At 44.4% G+C, this 22,848-nt stretch overlaps 1 protein-coding gene across 1 annotated transcript; it reads left to right on the top strand.

The window, feature by feature from the left end:
• Positions 1 to 21: 21 nt before the first annotated feature.
• Positions 22 to 21,129, top strand: LOC119461387 (chromatin assembly factor 1 p55 subunit). Its single transcript, XM_037722684.2, has 13 exons — positions 22 to 207; positions 1,496 to 1,625; positions 3,405 to 3,455; positions 3,559 to 3,653; positions 8,331 to 8,504; positions 8,846 to 8,900; positions 9,629 to 9,689; positions 10,436 to 10,528; positions 10,636 to 10,703; positions 12,867 to 12,993; positions 15,310 to 15,522; positions 19,887 to 19,997; positions 20,624 to 21,129. The coding sequence occupies exons 1-13, from the start codon at positions 189 to 191 to the stop codon at positions 20,690 to 20,692; spliced, it is 1,266 nt and encodes a 421-aa protein (XP_037578612.1). The 5' UTR covers positions 22 to 188; the 3' UTR covers positions 20,693 to 21,129.
• The last annotated feature ends 1,719 nt before the right edge of the window (positions 21,130 to 22,848 follow it).

Genomic DNA, 22,848 nt, shown 5'->3' with positions numbered 1-22,848 from the left:
TCGTGACTGGTTGGCGGATTTGGCGCGAGTCGGCGAGGGTATGCGCATGTCAGCCGGCATTGTCTCACTGCAAGAAACCGGCGCTCACTGAAAACTTGTCAAAAAAAGGACTCGTCGATACAATTAGGACCATTGATCAGCAACTGTAGCGCAGTTTATTTTGTTGAGCAGCATCTCGAGGCACAGAAATGGCAGACAAGGACGCCGGTAAGTTGATAAAAAAACATTGTAAGCTCCTCCTCGTTGGGCTATGCTTGTTAAGATGACTGGTCGAGGCGCTGGCGCGGAGGCCATGTAGCTCAAGTTTGAGGTTATTGCCGTCTAGGAGTACGATATTTGAATTGTTACTTGCAAATGCACCCTCGAAAATTACCAGAAAGCATGGTTTCAGGGTTTATGCAACATCTACGAGACATGGGTAGATGTTAGGCTACGCTGGTTAGATATTCTTTGCGTTTCTGCATAATTAATCCGCATTGTACGCGTGTCATTGTCAGAGTACAGTTTTGTTCATTGCTTTAGCGCCTCTCCTAATCGACCGTGGTGGTTCGCCTTTTAAACTCTCGTGGCTTCAGTCGTAGGATACTTCGGGTAATTGCTTCGGGATACCGTCCGGCATATTCGCCCTCCTCTTTATATTAATTGCTTATTAATCTTGTTTTAATATTGTTGAGACATCCATGCTACTGAGTAGATGTCACAAATGAAACTGACTGGAGTGGCAGTTTCCTGTTTATCTTTCATGTTTACGTTCTGGGATCCTTCCTAGTATGACTCGAGTAGTCTCCACTGTGAGTTCTAATGTAGCACTGCTTCCAGCAACCGCTTCGTAATTTCGGCGGAAACGTTTACCTAGTGTCTTAAGCCGGGCACCTCGATTTTAAATGGAGGTCATGTGAAATTTCACCCCGTTGTTTCAATGCAGCATTTTGGTTGCCCATGCAGGGTAGCAAACCGGACGTGCGTCTGGTCATAGTCTGGTTAACCTCCCTGACTTTTCTCTGTTGGTGTCGCCTTTTACGGTGCACCTAGCGAAACCTCAAGTGTTGAGTGCGTTTGTGTTGGGAAATGTTCTCTGAAGCTGGTGCCTTCGCAGAATTTCCTTTAATGCTTTGAACAAGAGCTGCACAAATGCAAGCACATGTCTGAACAAAGATAGTCTGTTGTTTTAATAAAGGTTAGGCGGTACTGCTCATTACCCAACAACCCTGTTACATTGAGCTTTATGAAATTTATTAGTGCCGCTGAGAATGCACTGCACTGTTAAAATTTCCAGAATGGCCATGGCAATTGGTGCTTTTTCATTGCAGCCGCTTTGCAGTGGGTCATATAGTGCCTTTGAAATAACTCGCACAACGAAAGTGGCATTTCTTTATGAAAGCATGATTAGAATAGGCGAGAGCAATTGTTATTTTGCTTACTGCTAAACTGTAGTATTTATTGTTGCATCTTGGGGGTCTTAGTTGAGGTCGCTAACAGAGTGCTATCTGTGCAGTTGAAGAGAGAGTGATCAATGAGGAGTACAAGATATGGAAGAAGAACACTCCTTTTCTCTATGACCTCGTAATGACACACGCACTGGAGTGGCCCAGCCTAACGGCCCAGTGGCTCCCAGACGTGACTCGGTAAGTGCCATGAAAAAATTTTGCACATGGGCAGATGAATGACTGAAGTAAGCAGAAGTCAGGCAATAGTTTAGATTTTTCTTCTTGTCTTTCTTTTTTCCAGTTTGCAGCAACAAAAATGCCATTGCTATCCATGAAACCATAACACGAGATTCCTGCAGTGATTCTGTTTCTCATTGTAATTTCTTCTGATTCCTTTTACCATAGCAGGGATGCACAGCTTGTTTGAATTGCATGATGCATTTATTGAACGGTGCCTTGAAAAATTTAATCAAATTTCATTTTGCTTTACTTAAAATAGTGTTTTGTGGACCTGTCGTGTTGCACTTGGGCCATAGGTTGGCATACTCACTCACTAGCACCAATATTGGTGTGAGTATCCGCCTATTGTGCCGACCTGCGACTTGGGCACTCTATAAGATATGAGCTCTGTCCCAAAAATTCATATGGTGACTCAGCAAAAAGATAGGGTGGGTGTGGCGGTGCTGCTGCATCGATCTCTCCACTCAAAAGGACCCGTTTGACTTGTAGTGTGAGCCGGACTTGTTCAACAAGGCATCAGTGTATGTTCTAACAGGACTGTGGAAAAGATGCCCTAAATGAAAGAACTGTGTTCAAATGGGTCCAGCGTTTTCTGGAAGGCTGTGAAGAGTCCAAGGATGATACAAAAGCAGGAAGTTCCTCGACCTCATGCAAAGATGAAAACATTAATTGTGTGCGTTCTCGTGTGCTCATTGACGCCGAATGTTTAGAATGATATCAGAAGCACTTGATTTGGGAAAGTCGTCCATTAACCGGATATTGGCTGAAAACTTGCAAATGAAAAATATTTGCATCAAGCCAAGATGGTGCGTAAACTGCAGACTCCCGAGCAAAAGGTTGCGACGAAAAGAGTTTCGTTGATTGGAAAACCTCAGATGACAGTGAGGAATCCTTGCAACGTGTCGTCACAAGTGACGAAACTTGAATTCCCAAATACGACATCGAGCGCAAGTCACAGGACAAGGAGTGGAAAAACAAAGATGAGCCAAGGCCATAAAAAGCACAGAAGAACAAAGCAAAAATGAGCCATGTTGGTCGTATTTTTTACTGCCATAAAATTGTGCACCATGAATTTGTACCTGAAAGTCACTGTCAGGATATTTTTTTTATGTGGAGGTCCTGAAGCGACCACATTTGTTGAAAGAGGGGCACTGGATTCTGCACCACAATAGTGCCCTTGTGCACTCTGCATTAATGGTGTGCGAGTTTTTAATTCTCAGTTTGTGGGGCACAGGATCTGAGAGGAAATATTCTCCAGCCTGGTATGCGGATTTAAGTTCTGTTGCAGTACATGTGGTGAACAACACAGTTTGCAGAGTTAGAGTGCATGTTGGCAAAAACTTCATAAATTCAATTATTTCATGGAACTTTTGACACCAGTTTCAGTGTTTTACAGCCTACCTAATTTCCACTCTTGCTGCTTCATTGCCTTCTTGATAATATAGTTTGTCCTCTATTCGTAGCAGCTGGCAAAATCATTTGAGACTTCTTCCTTGAGCTGTGACTTCATTCTCAAGCTGCCTCAGATGTTCTTTCCAAACTCTCTTTTCTTGTCGCTCCACACATCCACCTTGTTTTATTGTTTCAGCTGCTTGATACTATATATATTATGATGCTAGATACCTGGCTTACATGATGGATGACCGTGTTCAGCAGCTATATTTTGCTTTCTATCAGGCCTGCAATTGTTTCCTTAGACAGAGCTGCTAACAGGCTGTGTTTCTTTTTCCTACCCAGCCCTGAGGGAAGGGACTACAGCATCCACAGGCTCATTTTGGGGACACACACGTAAGTATTTTTGTCCTTTTTTTAGCGAGAATCTTGAATGCTACGATTTTTTAAGCTTGAAAATGACTTTTTGCACTTACATGAAATCTCTCCCGCTCAACAGATCTGATGAACAGAACCACCTGCTCATAGCAAGCGTACAATTGCCAAGTGAAGATGCTCAATTTGATGCAACTCACTACGATAGCGAGAAAGGAGGTAGGACATTTTAACAGTTCTCATTCTCGTGATGTGAAATTGTAGTAACGGATTGAAAGACTATCTGCATTGGAATGGTGACCTTGTTAGGCATGGGAAAATTTTTGTAGCGATGTAGCTACAAAACTGTGCAGTCTTGTCTAAAGCTGATCCTGCCTTGCGCCACCGCAGTAGGTCTTGCTAATGGTGTTTTTCACTGGTCAATCTGGAGCGACCGCCGAAGTCATGGAGTGAGTGCTCGAATTTCACCAATCCGAATTTGCCAGGGGAGAGCAAAAAAATTTTCCGTGGTGGGTCATACTGGAAAATAAAGGTTTTGCCAACCAGCCAAATCATACCGGAAGTCCGCACACACATCACACATACTTCCGCTATGTACGTTTCCATGGCACCCAGAGCCGCCGTCCCACAGCAAGCGGAAGTGACATATGCTTCTTGTCTTACTTTCGCCCAAATTTGCGCCTCGGCAGTGGAGCAAGTGAGAGAAATCCGACGTGGAGTGAGCTGATCCGAAACAACCAGCGGAAAGTGCGAACCCTGTCCAGATGACCAGTGAAAAACTCCATAAAATTGTGTGGTTGCGTATCATTAAAGGGGGCCCTGCACCATTTTTTTTTTCCAAGCCACCATATTTGCTCTAGATCTATGTTTAGCATGTCAAAGAACAGAGCAAAAGTAATTATGATAATTTATGTACACAAACCCAAGTTAGCGCAGATAAATTTCAAAATACAAGCAAAATGAGTTGCCCTCAACTTGAATTTTTGCGGCTCTGGATGTCGCATTTCGCTCTCTCATGACAGCAGCATGGCATTCGCAGGAGTTGGCGTGCCGCAGTTGTTAGGCCTGCTCTGCATTTGATGGCATTGCCATGGCTTATGCGATCGGGCTGCACGCGGTCCTATCTCAGAGGTCATGGCCTCACTACTGTGGTTGTGCGAGGCAGTTGTTGGCACAGCGTGTGCTTGCCGTATTGGTGCATCGTCCCCATGGTTGCAACGCCTCACCTGTGGCTGTGTGATAATCGGGCAATACTTAAAATGGCTGTAAAACATAATGCCGTAGTTTGTTTCACAGTACTCGCAATATCGTGTGAACGTAAATCGCACATTACAAACATTTTCAACCAATGATCATAGTGCAACTCATTGTCACATACGTCACACTAAGTGCATGAAGTGGCCACATCGTGATGCCACTATTGATGCCGCCCAGCAAGCTTTTTTGGGAGCATAGTAGGGCTCCTAAATCTGTTCTACCAGGCAGGCCTGACTTTGGGTTATGTACCACACCTAGCCTGTGCATTGTGTTTAAAAACTAGTGTGGTGTATATGCACTGTGGAATTGCTCACTGACTGGGTTACTCTTCCCAAATGTGCTTTGTCCTGTGTAAGGTTTTTTTTTTCTTTTCTGTGTACCTTCACCTCCTTTGCTTTGTCATCTGGATGAACTGAAATCATCTTGCTCAAGTTAATCTGAGTGTGATATTGCACCTTAATATATTGAATGCATTGTTTGCTGCATGTTGTTAAGGAGTATCTTCCACCAAAAGAACAGGGCTTGGATAGTTCACGCTCTTACTTAAAATTGTTGGGCACTTGCACCTTAGTATTGTTTTGGCCTTAGTCTCGAACGAAATTTCATGGCCTGTTTTGCATGGCAGCATACTCAGCTTACTGTGACGTGGTTTGGGTTTAGATGACCATTGCAGCATTTTATTAAGTGATGCAAGATAAGCCTCAGAGCTGCAGCTACAACAGAGTTCAATACAGTAAAACCTCGATAATTCGAAGGTCGCCGGACCTCGAAAATTCTTCGAATTAAGCGGATTTTCGAATTAACCGAAATGAATAATAAAAAAGAAAACAAGCAAGAACTTGCAGCAAAAAGAAATCACCTTTATTTTCCATGTCCGAGAAAAATTACTCAATGTAATTACCGATGCGGGATTACTTGGCGCGCTGGTTCGCCGCCCCTAGTGCCATGCTCTCCAGCTGGCTCAAAAAACGTAGCATACAAATATCACCCGCACTGCACTCAACAAAGTTGCGGACGATGTTCACGGAATCGATAACTGCCGCGAAAGCGGGCGTGGTGGTGCTTGACTCCAAAAATTTGGACTTGCTGGATATTCCGGACTTCAAAAATGCACCGTCAGGGTTCCCATTGAGTTCATGCATTTTCGCACCCAATTTTTCGGACGAATTGAGACCCCAAAGTTCGATTTTGCGGACTAAATCGCTCTTTCCGAGCCGCGCTACCCAATCTTGGAGGCCGCCATGTTGGATTTTGCACTGGCTTGGATTCCAGTGGCTCGCTGTGTAGCCTCCAAGATTGGAACGCGCGCTATCAATAGAGAGCTAGCGCAATCCTCTAGTCTCGGAGGCCATGCCCGCTCTTCCTTGGCTGACAAAACGCTCCAGAGTACTGCTCTTTTTCTTTTTTCTTAGTAATGCGCTCAACACTATCGTTGTAACCATTTATTGTGGGATGTTTTTTTATTGCGACACCAATTATATGGACACTTCAAGCGGATTTTTGCCGTCGGCGTCGCCGCCCTGAGGTTCCATACAAAGTCCAAGGGCGATAAAATCAGAGCCGCGCCCGCCGTATGTGCTCTCTACTCTTCTAACTGCGTACTTAGTGCCGGAGCGGTTTCTCGCGCGCACCGTATCTTGAAAGCGATCTCCAGACGGCTCTGACCTTTTGTATGCGATGTGCTCTCGCCGCTCAGTTTCCGTTGAAGCGATAGACCGCACGAACCTTCGCGGCCGCGCTCGTTCGTGCGCGCTGACACCACGCTTGTTAATTCGGTGTTTTTTTAGGGGCAAAGCTCCTTAAAGCGGCACCCGTTCGTCCCTCGTCGTAGTAGTAGTGTGTAACCAGTCTGAGAAAAATGAGAAAAAAAATTCCGAAGTTGTGTCCGTAGCGCGGAATCGAACCAGGGACCCCTCGCTTCCGAGCGCGCGGCGTTAGCCCACTACGCCACGAAGCACACATAGACACAAGCACCACGATGGCAATAAATACCCAACATTAACGAAAGGCCGCGTTTCTAACGCGTTTGTGCTAGCGCGTTACGGCCCGTGTAAGAAGCTGGTGTAAGACGCTGTGGCCTCTCCGCCTTACCTTCAACGCGTTTCGAACGCGCTGCCCAAGGCGGTGGCAAGTCAAGTTCAAGTCGAGGAGCGTTTATGAATACGGGGGGTATACTCTCTCAGCAGTCATGTGATGGCGTCGGCAAACGCGGTGCACGTTCCGGCATGTGTAAATGGCTGCGTAAGACGCTGTGGCCGCTCCCCCTTACTAGAGAGTACTGCACGTGTCTAACGCGTTTGTGCTAGCGTCCCCTTAAGCGGGAGATCCGATGATTCCCTCCGGAGCTTCGCCCACTCATCATCATTCACCCCGTGGATATGCTGTGATTTTTATTTTTTTTTCTCAAGTTTTGGTTGCTATTTTGAACGTGGCGTGTACACTGAGCAGGTGTCTCGGAGACCCATGTCTCAGTGATCGGCGCTACTTCCTGTACCTTCGCGAGAGCTAAGCGGTGCGAAGCTCATTTCTTGAATCTTCGTGGCGAACTCCGTTGGCGGATATCGCCAACGCGGTGACGTTCGTGTCGACTGTACACGGAGACGACGTCATTGCTGCGCAAATCCAAGCAGGTCGATCCCCTCCAAGCGTAGTATGAGGCAGGGCATTATTAGAGATTTTTTTAAGCCGCACTAATAACTTTTCTTTTCGGCCGAACGAGTTTTCCGGACTATTTTTCAGTCCCCTCGAGCTCGGAAAATCGGTTGGCGACTGTACGGAGCGCCCTAACCTAACCGCCGCACGTTGCTACTAGCCGGAAACTTGGAATTATCCGAATAGAGCCGCGCGGGCCATTCAAATTATCCGGTAGAATTTGCATTGAAAATGACGGGACCGCTCAAATTCTTCGAATTAACCGAAATTTCGAATTAACCGAGTTCGAATTATCGAGGTTTTACTGTATATGCCTTAGCTCCACATAGCAAGGGTTAGGTTTCGTAAAAACTTTTTTTCAGTTTTTTTTTCTTCTTTGTAATCCAATTATCTTACAGAGGAAAAAATGATAAATTGCACTTTAAAGTAATTGCTTAGCAAAAAAAATTACCAAATGCATTCTGGCCGCCTTCGAAAAATTTGTGAGTCTTGTGTAACAGTAGCAACAGGCATCAAGTGCAAAAACAAAAAAATTGTAATTCTTGCATTACTTCCCATTGCATTGCGTTGGCTTGGAACGCAATGCACATTTTGCACATTTAGAAGTTTGGACCATTTTGTTGCAAAAATGGGCATCACATTTTCTGTACATAAATGTAGCCAAACATTATTCAAGCATGTGTTTAATTATGTGCACAGCCTGTAGAGCTTCTGGCAAACAAGATATTGAACCTGACACCATGCTGAGATGTCGTCTTCAGACTTGGTGTCAACATCTAGGTTTCCCTTGTTTGATGTTGTTTGTACATAATCTTAACATACATATCTGCATCAAGTGCTCCTAGAGGTTAACAAGTCCTCTCAGCCCTTGAAGCTAAGGGAGGAGGGCAGTAGTTGCACGCAAGTAGAACCTTTTAAGATGCAAGTTGTTAATGAAAGAGTGCTTTGTTTTATAACAATGTGCACTTCTCTGTCTCCCTGTTTCAGAGTTCGGTGGTTTTGGATCTGTCAGTGGGAAGATTGATATTGAAATCAAGATCAACCATGAGGGGGAAGTCAACAGAGCGCGCTTCATGCCGCAAAACCCGTGCATCATCGCCACGAAGACCCCCTCGAGCGATGTGTTAATCTTCGACTACACTAAGCACCCCTCAAAGCCTGGTCTGGCACCCTATCTTGTTTTCTTTTTCTTGCGCGAAAGTGTGCTGTCAAAATGCCATGCTGCGACTACTACGGGAATATACTATTGCATGCAGTGTGAACATTGCTTTTTTTTTTTTTTTTTTTTCACGCTGTTGTAAAGGAGCCGTTTAGTAATAACTGAACCTGTATTAAAGTTTCTGAATGAACAATCTAGCTGAATGTGTTTAAATGAAAGTTTAGATAAACCTTTTCGTAAACCTTTACGCTTCCTTTTCTCATGACATTGCCCATTTTCCCCAGTGACATTGATATTAGTGTCCGTTTTGTTTGGTTTTGAGATGTATCTTTTTTTGCCCCAGATCCCAACGGTGAATGTAGTCCTGATCTCAGACTTCGCGGTCATCAGAAGGAAGGGTGAGCATGCCGGTTTTATGCATGACACTGTGAAAGTATAGTCCACGCCGATTACAAACTTCCGCGTACAACATACAGTCAACGTCCAATTTTTCGAACTTTAGGGACCACAAAAACATCTGAAAAATCAGGTAGCCCCCCAAAAAATGAATCTATGCCTTTAATTAACAGCCCTCAAGGGCTCAAATCACAACAGCCATGTCTGAAATAGCTTTAAAAACCTGCCAGTAGAATTATTAGGCGTCTTATTGCTCGTACTGGGACAGGAGACAGCATGTGCACGCCCCTTACTTGACCTGGCTCCGTGCAGCTTTTATTTTGTTTCCTCAAATGAAGAACATGAAAGGACTACTGCTTCATGACATAGAAAAGGTGAAGAAAAAAAAAATCAGCCATCGAAAATGACGAGTTTTAAAGATCTTTCCAAGAATGGAGTCCCAGATTGAACCAATGTACTAAGTATAATGGAGAGTACTTCGAAGGTAATACAAGTCGTTCTGTATGAAAAAAAAAATAGTACCTAGTCTTTTAAGAAGAATCCGTTTTTCTTTTTTTTTTTTTGTACCCCCTCGTATAAGACATGCACACTATAAGAGCGCTAGGTTCTTTAGCTATAGTCAAAGTTGCTCTGTGTTTTGTACAGGGCTGTGCTGTTTTGCTTGTGTGCGTGTGTGTGTAAATTAGCACACTTAATGCTAACCTGAGTTTTTTTGTCATTTTCATGACAGATACGGTCTTTCTTGGAACCCTAATCTCAATGGCCACCTCTTGAGTGCCTCAGATGACCACGTGAGTTGAATGCAACACTTCTTTTGTATGTGTCTTATGTGTGCACAAACGTTACACGAGAAAATTGGGAAGAAAAAGAAAACTGAGAATCTTGTAAGTACTATGCCCAGTAGCCAATTGCATTTTGGGTCACTTTTGCCACATGCTTCCACCTGAAAGTGCGAGGCTATGGAGGAAACCCATAAAGTTCCTCGGAAGGTAAACTTTAAAGAAAAAATTCCTCCTGGTCTGGGGATGAAACCCAGTACCACTGTTTTTCTGGTATGGTCGCGCTACCAATTCAGCTAACTAGGGCGCCAGCAAATGGTAATAACTGCAGACAGCAGTATCTAACTCAAATTCCAATGTGAGGTTCGGAGCAGGTGATTGACTCTGGGAGAGCAACTCTTTCTGGCAGAGTGTAGCACCTCCAAACACACAATTAGAATGCAAGCACTGCTACTAAATCAAGGCAGCAACAGAGTACATATGCTCGTTCTGTTCCTTAGTCTCTCAGTATTCTAAAGTTCTAAGCTTCATGCATTTTGGTAGAGTAGCCTCAGGTGACCCACAGGAGTGATCTCTTCTTGACAGGCGCTCTTGGTTGGCGATGGGAATGTGTGGCCAACACTCCTAATCTACTGCTAGAATGTTCTTCCTTTCAAGAGAGTAAAAGCGTTGCTCTATTCATGCTCCAAAAATACAATTGAAATTCACCAAAAGGTTGTTGGGAGTAGTATTGCACAATGTGCCATTTTGTTTTTCAGACCATTTGTCTCTGGGACATCAATGCTACTCCAAAAGAGAATAAAGTGGTTGACGCTAAAACCATCTTCACTGGACACACCGCCGTTGTTGAAGTGAGTGGGCTGTCTTGTTTTTTTTCTGTATTAGTTAAGAAGAAGGGTTCTAGCAAATCTTTTCTTACATTGGTTGGTTCTTTCTTGTCCAATGTGTGTGTGCTCAGGATGTGGCATGGCACCTTCTCCACGAGAGCCTTTTTGGATCAGTAGCAGATGACCAGAAACTGATGATGTAAGTACCTTCTAGTCATGCTGTACTCCTATACAATTCAAACCACTCGTAACGTAACCGCTTATAGTTGTGCAGGACCGGATATAAGGCGGTTTTTGCTGAGTCACGTTTACCCTCCCATTGAACTAAATGTACACGGATATCGCTGAACTAAATGTACATGGATATCGCTAATAGTGCAGCCACGCGAAATGAAATACTGGTTATGATGCGGTTCTTGCAACATTTGGCTGGCAAGTGCAGCAGTGAGCGTGCTTCTCAATAGGGTGTGCTGGGAAAACTGAGTGTGACAAGGCCTATGTGGAAGATGAAGACACAAGTGAACGAACAAGGAGCAGGGTGGGGCAAGAAAACAAGTGCACTTGGCGCAGCTGGTGGCAGACAAAAGGTCTTGCTTTCCTCTGTTTTATTGCCAGGCATACGTAACTTTTTTCAGTTAACCTTCTTGTTTTCACAAAATTAGCTGAAGGCCGAATGCAAAAACATTTGTGTGCTTAGGTTTTGGTGCAGGTTAATTAAAAGTGGTCAGAATTAATCTGGAGTCCCTCGCTAAGGCAATGCTCACTATAAGATTGTGGTTTTGGCATGTAAAACGCCAGAATTCTTTGTTTTTACAAAATTAAACTCGTAGACTTATGCAGGCTGATAGAGACATGGCCGATGCTGGAAAGCACAAAATGCAACACAGTTCGGCATGGCTATGTTAGATTCATTTCTTGCTTTGAAGGAGGATGGTGTATTGGCACCTCTCGGGTTAAGGGTTGTGGCTTATATAAATCCTAAAATTCCGAGCAAGCGCCCCCACCCTCTCCAAGCTTCACTGCTAATTTCAAATTTCCACGCCGTTCCGGGAAAGAGCCCCCCCCCCCCCCCCCTCGTGCCCTTATCACGCACCGCATCTAGACAACGCCGGCCTGCCACATCTAATCCATGAAAATGTTTCCGTGGTTTCCTTTCTTGAGGGATGTGCACTTCGCGGACTGCCGGCCGACGGCGAGACCTGCCTGTCGCATAGTACAGAGGATATTCTTGTGGCACAGAGTCGTGGCCCTTAGCGACAGAGCAGTGGTCGCGGCTGTGTTCTGGCGTCGTCAGCAGCTAAACTGCCGTTAATAACTCGCCACCGATATCGTCGCTTGGCCTTTTCTGGTTTGCTTCAAATCTGTAGCAGACGGCCCTTCAGAATGAACCGCCGACACTCCTAAGCAGCAATGTTTTGTTACCGTTGTTGTCGCTTTACCCTCTCCTTGCAATAATTTCACACGGAGAAGAAAGCATTCCGATATTTGCGCCGCCGCCAGCTGCAATGTGAACATATCCAAGCCACGGTGCGCTGTTTGCTGTGGGTAGCCATGCGCAGCAGCTGAGCTTGACTTGTATCGGAACTCTCGTTAGTGCTATACGGTTGGCCGTGGACATGGTTTTTAATAAAATGAACATTACGCATCACTTTACTCTAGCGGACATCGTTTTGCTTGGCATAGAAGCATCATCACCAATGCTTGAATTATTTGAATTTGCGTGTATTAAGCACCAGGAGGCACGTTGAGTTTATGAAATTACTGCACCCCCATGTTCATCTTGTCAACTATCTGCTGGTGATTACGTCACGTCTGTCAGTGTTTTTGCAACCAGAAGGTGCCACATTAACAACCTCAACCCTTTCTTTGCGCACACTATCAACTACAAGCACACTTATTCCCTGCGAGTTGCCGAATTCTGTAGCGAGTTGTCCATTTCTGTTTGTGAACTCAACTGCCACCATCTGATTTTGTAGAGGCACCGCGGTGATAATCTGCACCGCATTCCAATATACCAACGCGTGTATGAGTCTACTGTATTGCTTATTTATTCTGCACTATTTGTTTTTTCTTTTGTACTTGTATGCCGCTCCTGCAATAGCCCTGGGTAATGTTGAAGTGTTTGAAAATAAATAATAATCATAAATAAATAAACAGCAAAACGCATGTAATGAGACTTCTATGGCCACACTACTTGCATAGCTTCCGCACTGTTTCCTGCGAAGCGGATTAATCTACCATGATTGCGTTCAACCATGCACTGACGTAGAGCAGTATGAGATGGATGACGGGGAAAGTCGTTGAGCATCTTGCACTATTTGATGTATTTTTTATGCTTACTGAGTGCATCGTGTCCTTTCAGCTGGGACACCCGCTCAAACAACACAAACAAGCCAAGCCATACAGTTGACGCACACACAGCTGAGGTGAACTGCCTCTCTTTCAACCCCTACAGCGAGTTCATTCTGGCTACAGGCTCAGCTGACAAGGTGTGTGCGCCCATGCCTTTTTCTTTATTGAAGTTATGGAAGGTGACTCGGGTGTGTAATGAAATGACGGCCACTCCTCTTTGCTAAAGAATACACAGAATGTGAAAACAAAAGAAGGGCGGTTGGTGTGCAAGTCAAAGAAGGAGTGAGCTGACATTCACCTGTGCTAAGAAATGTTGCATGTGGTTCCTGGAATGTGGCCATATGTTTCCTTGTTGAATGTGGGTTTAGTTGGATGCCAGCACTTTGTGCACTCCTTCCTTCAGTCTTCATGTGACAACTGCAGCTTGGCGATCAATCGCCATCCAGCTAGCCAGTCCCTGATTTTCATAGAATAAAACTATCCCTGCCTTCTTTCCCCCTCCCTTTATTTTTTCTTGTGGGGTGAGGTTATAAAGGTCTACATGGGTATAAACAGGATGGGACAACAGTAATAGTTATACAGTTAAACCTGCTTATAACGAACCTCCATATAACGAATTCCTGGATATAACGAAAGTTTTTCTATTCCCCGCCGTTACTCCATAGAAGCACATGTATTTCAGACCTCTATGTAACGAAGTGGCAGCGGGAGATCCCCTCGATATAACGAATATCCCTCTCCAAGAATGCAGATCGCTTTCAAGATACGGCCCGCGCGACCGTGCGCCGCCGCGCAGTACGCAGTTGACGCCCATAGTACAGTACAACGCCGCCCCGGTATCCCTCCTCCTCGCCGGTGCCTCGAGCGCAACGGAAGAGGGCGCGCTGCCTCCCTGCTTTTCTTTCGTGCTTGCGCGAGATTTAGACGCGGTCGTCGGCTCCCCTCGCACGTTTTCACTCTGCACATACAGCATACGGCGCTGCGGCGACTGCGTTATCGCCCTTGGACTTTATACTGAATATCTATGAAGCAAAACCAATTTTAGGGCCACAACGCGTCATAGACATTATCTTTAGATAGCAAATACGGATCTCAAGGGCCATACTTTTGCTGGCGGAAACCGAAAATACGTCATAGTTGTCGCCCCCGGCACTTTGGGCTGCCAATGCCACCGTCAAGCCACCAAGCCAAGCAACATGAAAAGTCAAAATGGCCGCTCGGGCCGGCGCGGGGTGGCAGTTCGCAACGTATGATGTGGGAACGGTCCCACAGTTGCGACGCAACAGCGGGGTTACCAATGCATTGGGTTCTATGGGAGCTGTGCCGGGACCGGCCGAAAACGACATAACAGCCAGGAAAACGCAGCCCCCGGGAACGTAACAGCGGGGTTCTACTGTAACACTATACGACACTATGACGTCATCGTGACGCTCGCTCTTCGTTTCCGATGCCTCGTGCTTGTGCGAAACGACACGCGTCCACGCATCCGGTACCTGGTGTGACATTCCAAGGATTAGTGCTTCAACCAAAACGGAAAACGGGTGCGTGTTACAATTGAGGGCGCGTTAGAATCAAGTAAATACTTACGCGTTTCTTTTTCAAATTTTCGTGCCAAACCTGCATATAACGAAATCCTCTTTATAACGAAGTTTTTCGGGAATTCGGGAAGTGCCGGCTTGGCGGGCTAGGCCACCTGCAGCAAGCGGCAGGATCAGGTTTGAATGAAGGGAGGGGAAAGGTCACGCCCGCGGCTGCAAGATCGCTGGGTCGAGGGATGCAGGCCCGCCTCGCGCACGTGCGCTCGCTTCGCATTCCGTCGCGGCGGAGAAGGTGCTTCCGGTTGCTGCTCGCGCAAAAATGACAAAATGTGGGGCGAAATCTCGAGGTTGTCGGAGGGGAAAATTCGTTATATCGAGGGGGTTTCCCACTGCCACTTCGTTACGTAGAGGTCTCAAATACATGTGCTTTTATGGAGTAACAGCGGGGAATAGAAAATATTTGTTATATCCAGGAATTTGTTATATGGAGGTTCGTTATAAGCAGGTTTAACTGTATCACTTAAGCGTGAATGAATATTTGCCTTTAGTGCCCCTTTAAAGATTGCAGAAGGAACCGGAGGTTTGTTTTTTCACACCATAAATATTTCTAAAGTGGAAATAGAATATCGTGTGCATAGGGGCCACCACATTACATCAAGTTGGAACCTAACTTGTAAAACTTGTGAAACTTACTTTAGGGATGACGTTTTTCATTGTTGCTGTTTTGTTAAGACCATTAAGTATTACGACATTCAGGTACAGGATGTTTCTGTATTTTATAAACTGGTGCCCTTTTCATGCTTTAAATGGCTAAAAGCATGTTACTACATCTTGCCCATGCTGTAATGCATTTTAGGAAAAAGTTACGCAGGCATCCGGTAAAAATAAACCCCATGAATCAATTTCCTTTCACAGACGGTGGCACTGTGGGATCTGCGGAATCTGAAGCTCAAGCTTCACTCATTCGAGTCGCACAAGGACGAGATCTTCCAGGTGCAGTGGTCGCCCCACAACGAAACCATTTTGGCCTCGAGCGGCACCGATCGACGGCTCCACGTCTGGGACCTCAGCAAGATCGGGGAGGAGCAGTCTGCTGAGGACGCCGAGGATGGCCCTCCAGAGCTCCTGGTTTGTTTGTTTGCTTGCTATTTGGGGGGGGGGGGGGTCCCTTGGTCGCAAACTCTACTGCTGTTACAGTTTTCATACTCTCAAGTCGGGATGCGCAGGCTTAACGGAAGCTGAACTTGCTTATGGTGAAGTAACGCATGATTTCCGGGGCATTTGAGTTGTAAAATTTTCAGATTGAACACGAACTTTTTTGGAAAATCTGGATTCAGATATTGAATTAAATACTGAACATTTATGATGTGGGCATGATGAGGTGTGCAAATTTTTTTGTGCAAACATGTTTCCTTGGGTGTACTTGGTGTGACCAAATCCTAGTCTTGCATTCTAACAATGAGCGATGAATTGTTTGAGGAAAAAAAGTGTCAGTTTTGTCCGAAGGGCAAATCACTGACTGTGGCAGCAAGGTTTAGCGTTATGCTTGAACTTCTCAGACTAACTCAGTTCTAACTGTATGCAACAGGACATATGGTGGGCTTGCAAAATTTGTAATGACATCGAACAGGCGCCACTACGCTGCTCATAAAGAGCCGCACCTGTAAAGTTGCATCACTTTCATTTATATTCTGCAGTTTTATAAATATTTAATAGTCTGAGAAGATTTAAGGTAAAGGTCATGCACTGTGAATGTCGTTTGATGACATGTTTGTGGGCTGCCAGTGTCAAAATACTGAGGAAGGATTTAGTCAAAAACGTAAGACCTGGCAGGAGCAACTTAAGTGATTGACTAGTGTAGCAATATAACCCCCATATATGGCATGGATAAGCATATACAGTCATTGACCGATTTTTCGGACATGCCCAATAATTCGGACGCCTTCACGGTACTGCCATCTATTTCATTGAGCCACTGTATAAGGATGTCTGAAATTTTGGATGCTGAAACCCGTCTCCATCTGATTTTCCGGACTTTGCCATGACCACAAGTCCGAAATGGCATCAATTGAAGCCACCACTGCTGACATTTTGATTGCCTTGTAGCTTCGAACCAACGCTCTTGCACGTCGAGCTGCTGGCAGCAATAGCCATCGCAGCAACACTAGACCTAGCTGCTTCGACATTTGATGCCAAGCGCTCTTGCACGCCGATCCGCTGGCAGCCGTCGCCATAGTGGCAAACCCAGGCCTACCAAGCTATCAGGCTTCCTGCAGTTCGGTGCCATGTTTTTCATTTGAAGGATTTGCCGCTGTCGGCACCTTTGGCATAGGAGCTGACTACGCCTTCGTCATCCTCATTGAAGACGTCAAAGCACGGAAAGCGCGGCAGGGGTCTAAGACCTTGCATAATGCCGGTTCCCGGAAGTCAGCCTCGTCGCAATACAGCGATGTTACGCGGCAAAGCATATTCACATGTGTTGCAGTAAAGCATACCAATAATGGAAAGGAGCCTTAGTCACAGGACACAGTATGTATTCTTTAGTTATTCATGCGTGCGCCTGCCGTCTGCTGTCACAGTATGAGCTCCAATATGCCTAATAAGTGTACTAGCAAGCCTTCAGAGCTATTTCGGTCATGGCTCTGGTGATTTGAACCCTTGGGGGCAGTGCAAAGCCTTAATATTTTTTTCGAACTACCGTATTTACACGATTGTAGGTCAACCCATTTTTTCAAATTTGGCAATCCAATGTTGGGGGGTCGACTTAGAATAAAACCGAACCGTGTACCGCTAGTAACGGCAAGAGAAACGAGAAATCAGGGGCGCTATGGCGTGGTTACAACTTTGCACCTACGTTTTTATGGTTACGGTAGAAGCGTAGCGTATTAATTTACCGTATTGCATACATTTTGATTGCGCGCACCGTGAGCGCATGGCTCTTGTGGGAGCATCAATCATGGAAGAGCCACTGTTTGGGGGGTACTGGTAGCTGGCGGAAGAGCCCCCGTTAGTGGGGTATTGGTAGCTGGCGGAAGAGCCGCCGTTAGGGGGGTATTGGTAGTTGGCAGAAGAGCCGTCATTTGGGGGGTATTAGTAGTTGGCGGAAGAGCTTCTCTTTGAGATACGATTGTTTTCGACGGCTGCGCGCATCTGTCACTTCTTCTATTGTGCTGAATTGTCGCGCCTGTCATGAGTGCCAAGAACTTTCGGCGCTCGTTCTCAGTAGCGTTCAAACGGGCTGCTATCCTCCATGCCGAGGAAGCTAACAACTGCGCAGCGGGACGCAAGTCTGGAGTCAGTGAACGTGTGGTGCGGCAGTGGCGGCTTCAGCGCGAGGAAATTTGGCCTCCCTGGCTACTGTGTGCGGGTGGGTCCTCTCTGCGTGGGCGGCTGTACCGCGCGATGTCGTGGTGCGGTCGTTCGCGAAGTGTGGACTCGCACTTGATGACGACGTGCTGTGGGACCGCAGCAGCTATGACGGCAGCAGTACCAGTGAGGTCAACTCTAGTGACAATGAGTAGTCGTAGCAACCCCATCAATAAATTTCCCTTGAGTGAAATGCACTCGCGTGGTTTTTCTCCCCCCCCCCCCCCTTTTTTTTTTTTTTTTGAGACATGCAATTTTGGGGGCGTCGACCTACATTCGAGTCGACTTACAATCGTGTAAATACAGTAGATGTTATCGCGGCCACGTAGGAAGTCTGAAAAATTTGATTTAGCGTACGTATACCTAAATATATGCGGTAGGAATGTGCAAATATTCAGAACTTTAGAATATTGAATAGAATGTGTCATATTCGATTTGGTCTTCGAATCGAATAGTCGCTATTCGTTAATGCAAATATTTTTTGACTACTTTTAGAATATTCAAAACATCAACTCTACCCAATTAAACATAAAAATTGGAGCAGAAGTATGTTAAATTTTCACCCCTGCGGGCTTAGTATAGACATAATACGTGAGAACTTGTGCAATGGAGCAGGCTATGTCACTTAGGTAGCTATACTTTACAGGCTGTACAACGACCATTCTCACTCTCCGAAGAATTCTGTGCATGCAAAGAAACTACTTGTTTGCTCCTAAGGCCCCCTTTGTGCTTTTAATAAACAACTCTTCATAACGTGCTATGTAATGACAGAAACGTGGTAACTTTAAGAATACTAGGATGTGAACATAGTTTTTACTAATTGTGACAAGGGCTGTTGATGATTCAAAAGCTATTCATAAACTATTGGATTCGTGTCCTATTTGGTCTCAAAAATTTTTGCACACCCATAATATGGAGAGCACCACGGCGACGTCAATGGCAAAAATTCATTGGCGCGTCCACATAATTGCTATCGCAATAAAAGATGTCTGTAACAGGGTTATTTTCTTCATTGAATTGGTTCATGAGTGTCTACGCGGGAAAAAACTCGGCCCTAAAGCAGATGAAATATCTGAGCGTCGGGTTGAAATGCTGTGCAAGTGATTCTGCACCACTCGTAAAACAGTCTTAGTGCTGAAGAAGAATGGCAGATTGGGCGAGTTGGTGGTTTCCCATGTTGCGCTACCGACACAGGACACAGAAAAGTCTTAGTACACCCTGTCATGCAGGAATATTAATGTCATTGCACCAATTGACATTTTCATTCAATATCATTAGTCTGCTACTACTTGGATATTAGCACATTCACTGCAACATGAGTTACAGGTGGGTCACTGCAGTTGTTCAGTCCATGTGACTGTGCAGGGCTTTTCTGCAGTGTGCAAACATCTTTGCTAGAAATCAGTGGAAAGGAAAAATTGTTGCGGCTTCCGATTTGGCATGTCGTGGTACCATCTCTTTGCACCTTGAAGTTTCGAAGGAGTACAACTGCCTGGTGACTGCTGAAGAACTCAGCAGCATCAAGACGCAAATAGAAAAGAAACTGAAAGACCTGCCCTGAGCTTCAGAATTTCATCTAGTCGAATGAACTGTACATGCACTAAGTGAAATCACTTTCCTTTGTTCTGTCCAATAAAATGCAATGTATGTGAACTACCGTATTAAATCTTAAAATTTTTTTAAAGGTCCTTAAAAGTCCTTGAATTTTTTTCTTGGAAACCTGTACGAACCCTGAATTGAGACTTCAAAAAGTGCAGCTGTAGTAAAAATCGTCATATAGGAACACTAAAGGGAAACATCAGGTTATAATGATATAGTGTTCTTTGAAAAATTTATTGGATTTGTGGAAAAAAAGTAATTTTTAGCGAGTCCTTCATAATATATTTCTGGTACCTGTGTACTGAACTTGAAGATTTGGATGACCAAGTTTTGTTGAGCAGAGCAAATGCATGGCATAAATAATAGTGTAGCATTAACATTCTACCGTCACTGTTGCTGCAATGATAGATTTGTAGCACTATGCTAAAATACGCTGGTGTTGGCAGACAAACAAACTGCCTTGACATTTCTTAGTGTTCAGCTAATATTATCAATCGGGCATTGATGGCTTGGATTTGTGCATGCAGTTCATTCATGGAGGCCACACGGCCAAGATATCCGACTTCTCTTGGAATCCAAACGAGCCATGGGTCATCTGCTCCGTGTCGGAGGACAACATCATGCAAGTCTGGCAGATGGTGAGTGCTTGTAATAGTGTAGATAAATAAAATTTCTGTTTTTGTCTGTGCTCTCTGCAGAGCTCTAAAAATAGTTTAAATCTTTTTGTTCTGTACGAGTGTCTGTGTACTTGTTACATGTGCATTGCACAAGAACAGAATGATGTGAAGCTTGGCTTAGTTCTAATTGTTGGCCTAGCTTTTAGAGCAAGCACTCGCAATAACTGCCATAGGTGTCTTCTTGCAAGGAATGGGTGCTTACTCTGCTTCAAATGTGTTAGCACAATGGACAACATAGCAAACTTAGCACGAATCTTGTCAACAATGCTAGCTTTCTTGAAAGGAATGATTGTAATCTGAGAGCTCTGCTGGATAGGCCTAAGGATGGATACCTTTAGCATTATAGGTGCGCTAATTGGTTGCTTTCATTATCTTTGATGTATAGATATTTTTAAGAATGCACTCTCATATTTACATTTGTGCAAGTACAATGCCTAAAAATTTAGAAGTGGCAAGTGCACGTAAAGCCAATAATGTCTGAGAATTTGGTATTGTACATCCCTCCTGCTTTATTTTGAATATGCTTATCTTAAGTCAAAGATTATCTACTTTATGATGTAAATTTATCTTGATAATTTGTTTTTTAGGCTGAAAACATCTACAACGACGAAGAGCAAGAGACCCCTGCGACTGAGCTCGAAGCATCGGCATCCTAAATTGGCTGTGGCACTGAGCATTGGCTATCTAAGCCAGTGTTGCTACTACCATCAGTGTTTAATTGTACAACTCATAATCACGTCCACCACGTTTTTTATGACTGTCCTATTTTCTTTTCAAGGTTGCATTCTATGGGCACTTTTTATCTTGTTCTGTTTGGGCAGGGCTATGTGGTCTATCCATTAAACAAAAACTTATTGTGAATTCGATGTCCAATCTGCTTGACATTGCTATATTTTTTTCACATCTAGGTTACATTGTAAAAGGATATATGCGTGAAAAGTATTCGCAATTTGCTGAAGTTGGCAAGTGATTGGTATGTTCAGAAAGAACGTTGGGTTATTACTATTGTGGCTAGGTCCATTATCCAAAAAGTATATTGGTTTCTGTAAATCTGACTGCATTTTAAGCCTAATAAATACACTTTGTAGACAGATGTCTGTGAACTTCTTTTGTTATGGTCGCATTCATATTCTTCTTTTTTTTTTTTTTTTTTTGAGGCATGTTTAGGAAATAAACGCTCAGCAGGACTTAAAAAGTGCTGACAGTTGGCGTAGCTGTTATGGCTTATAACGGGTACAGAGCGCGTGATAAGATGGGGATGAAGAGGGAGGACAGTGCTCATTTTCAAATGGTTTAATAATTGAGGCCGAGGCACACATATATTACACTGGCAATGTGCATATGCCATCACAAATGCCATGTGCAGTTATGACCTTGCTATTCATACACGTATGAATTCTGTTGAAAAGGTGCTGCACTATCAAAGCATGCACTAAGACATTAAAATATGATAAATGATTTCTCTACCAGAAAGACGGAAAAACATACAATGTTTGCTGCTTCAATTAAATCTTGTACGCTCATCTTTGGTTAACGACAAAACCAAGTTACTTTAAAAAAGTTTGCTCCCACACATGCCACAATGCAACATAGCTACGCATTGCATCCTTTTCTAACGTAATTACAATGCTCTTAATTTGCCATTCGTGCAACAGCTTGTCTGCTCAACATACTGCTTGCAGGGATGGAAGTGCGCGCCAACTGTGAAAACCTGCTCCAGAACCCACATTCAAATGAGGTAATTAAATTGAGTGCGATTGTGTGGGTCTCCTGGCAACCACAAAGCCATAGCAGTGAGTAGTGCTATTCTGGACATTGTTGATTTCAGCTCTGATTGGGCCAGAGCTTCTATGGCTTCTGATTAGTTTAAAATGCCGCCATTGTAGAATTTGACGATGTCCACATATAGCACTACTGGACTACAAGCCAAGGCAATTAGTTTCAGATGTGCCATCTCGAGAGTGGGCATGAGGTGGTGCATTGGAACTTGACCGTAGATAAATGAATTTATTACGCATGTTTATAATTCTTGTGCATTCGCATACTATGTTGATGAGCTAAATTTGAGCTGGTGTTCTTTTTGTGGGGCAGCCATGAAGAAAAACAGCACTGTCACTTGAGTGAATAAGTTGTAAATGGTCTGTTCAGAATGTAGCTCGTTAGAGTCGTACTGACACATTTTAGTGCTTGCTTGTATGTCATAGCTTTCAGTAAATCTATACCGATGTGCGTGTTATGTCGCAAATCTGTTTTGGCCATGTATCATGTCTGGTCACCGATTTGATAGTGCGGCATGGTGACAAACCACCTGCTTGCTCTTGCGAAACTTTTTGACCACAAATCTCAAGTTTCAAAAGTGATTGTCATTCATATTAGGATTCTGCGTCTACTCCATTATCTGCATGACCACATGATGCCAAATCAGGCTTTTCCCGCTGCAGAACGCAAGCCAGGAATATGAGATTTTGATTTTAATTGTGGTTTTAGCAAACTTCGACGGTCAAATGGCTGTCAAAAAAGCTGGAGAAAACAAACGGCAGAAAGTACACTTGCAGCAATGATGTTCATGCCGCAATTTGCAGAAGGGAGCCTGAAAAATTCTTTAAACCATCGTACGGTGTCTAAAATATCTGTCGCCGTTATAATACATTTGCTCTGTGGAGGCTGTGGCGGGACCGCAAATAAATCAAAGCGTGTCCAAAAATTTCCTCTGCGACTGTATAGCCCATGATATTAGGTGTGCATGCAGACTGAAAAGCCAGTAGTAAACCTTTTTCTCCGTTTTCTCTTTGTAAAAAGATCATTAGGGTTC

Source organism: Dermacentor silvarum, chromosome 8 (genome assembly GCF_013339745.2).
Source record: "Dermacentor silvarum isolate Dsil-2018 chromosome 8, BIME_Dsil_1.4, whole genome shotgun sequence".
NCBI classification, from domain to species: Eukaryota; Metazoa; Arthropoda; class Arachnida; order Ixodida; family Ixodidae; genus Dermacentor; species Dermacentor silvarum.
Note: the sequence above shows the minus strand (reverse complement) of the source record. Positions and strands in the feature narration are given on the sequence as shown.

Bases quoted from the DNA above. Each gene is read 5' to 3' on its own strand.
- LOC119461387 (XM_037722684.2), top strand. The intron at 3,654-8,330 runs GTAGGACATTTT...TCCCTGTTTCAG, and splicing joins CTACGATAGCGAGAAAGGAG to AGTTCGGTGGTTTTGGATCT. The intron at 19,998-20,623 runs GTGAGTGCTTGT...TTTGTTTTTTAG, and splicing joins TCATGCAAGTCTGGCAGATG to GCTGAAAACATCTACAACGA.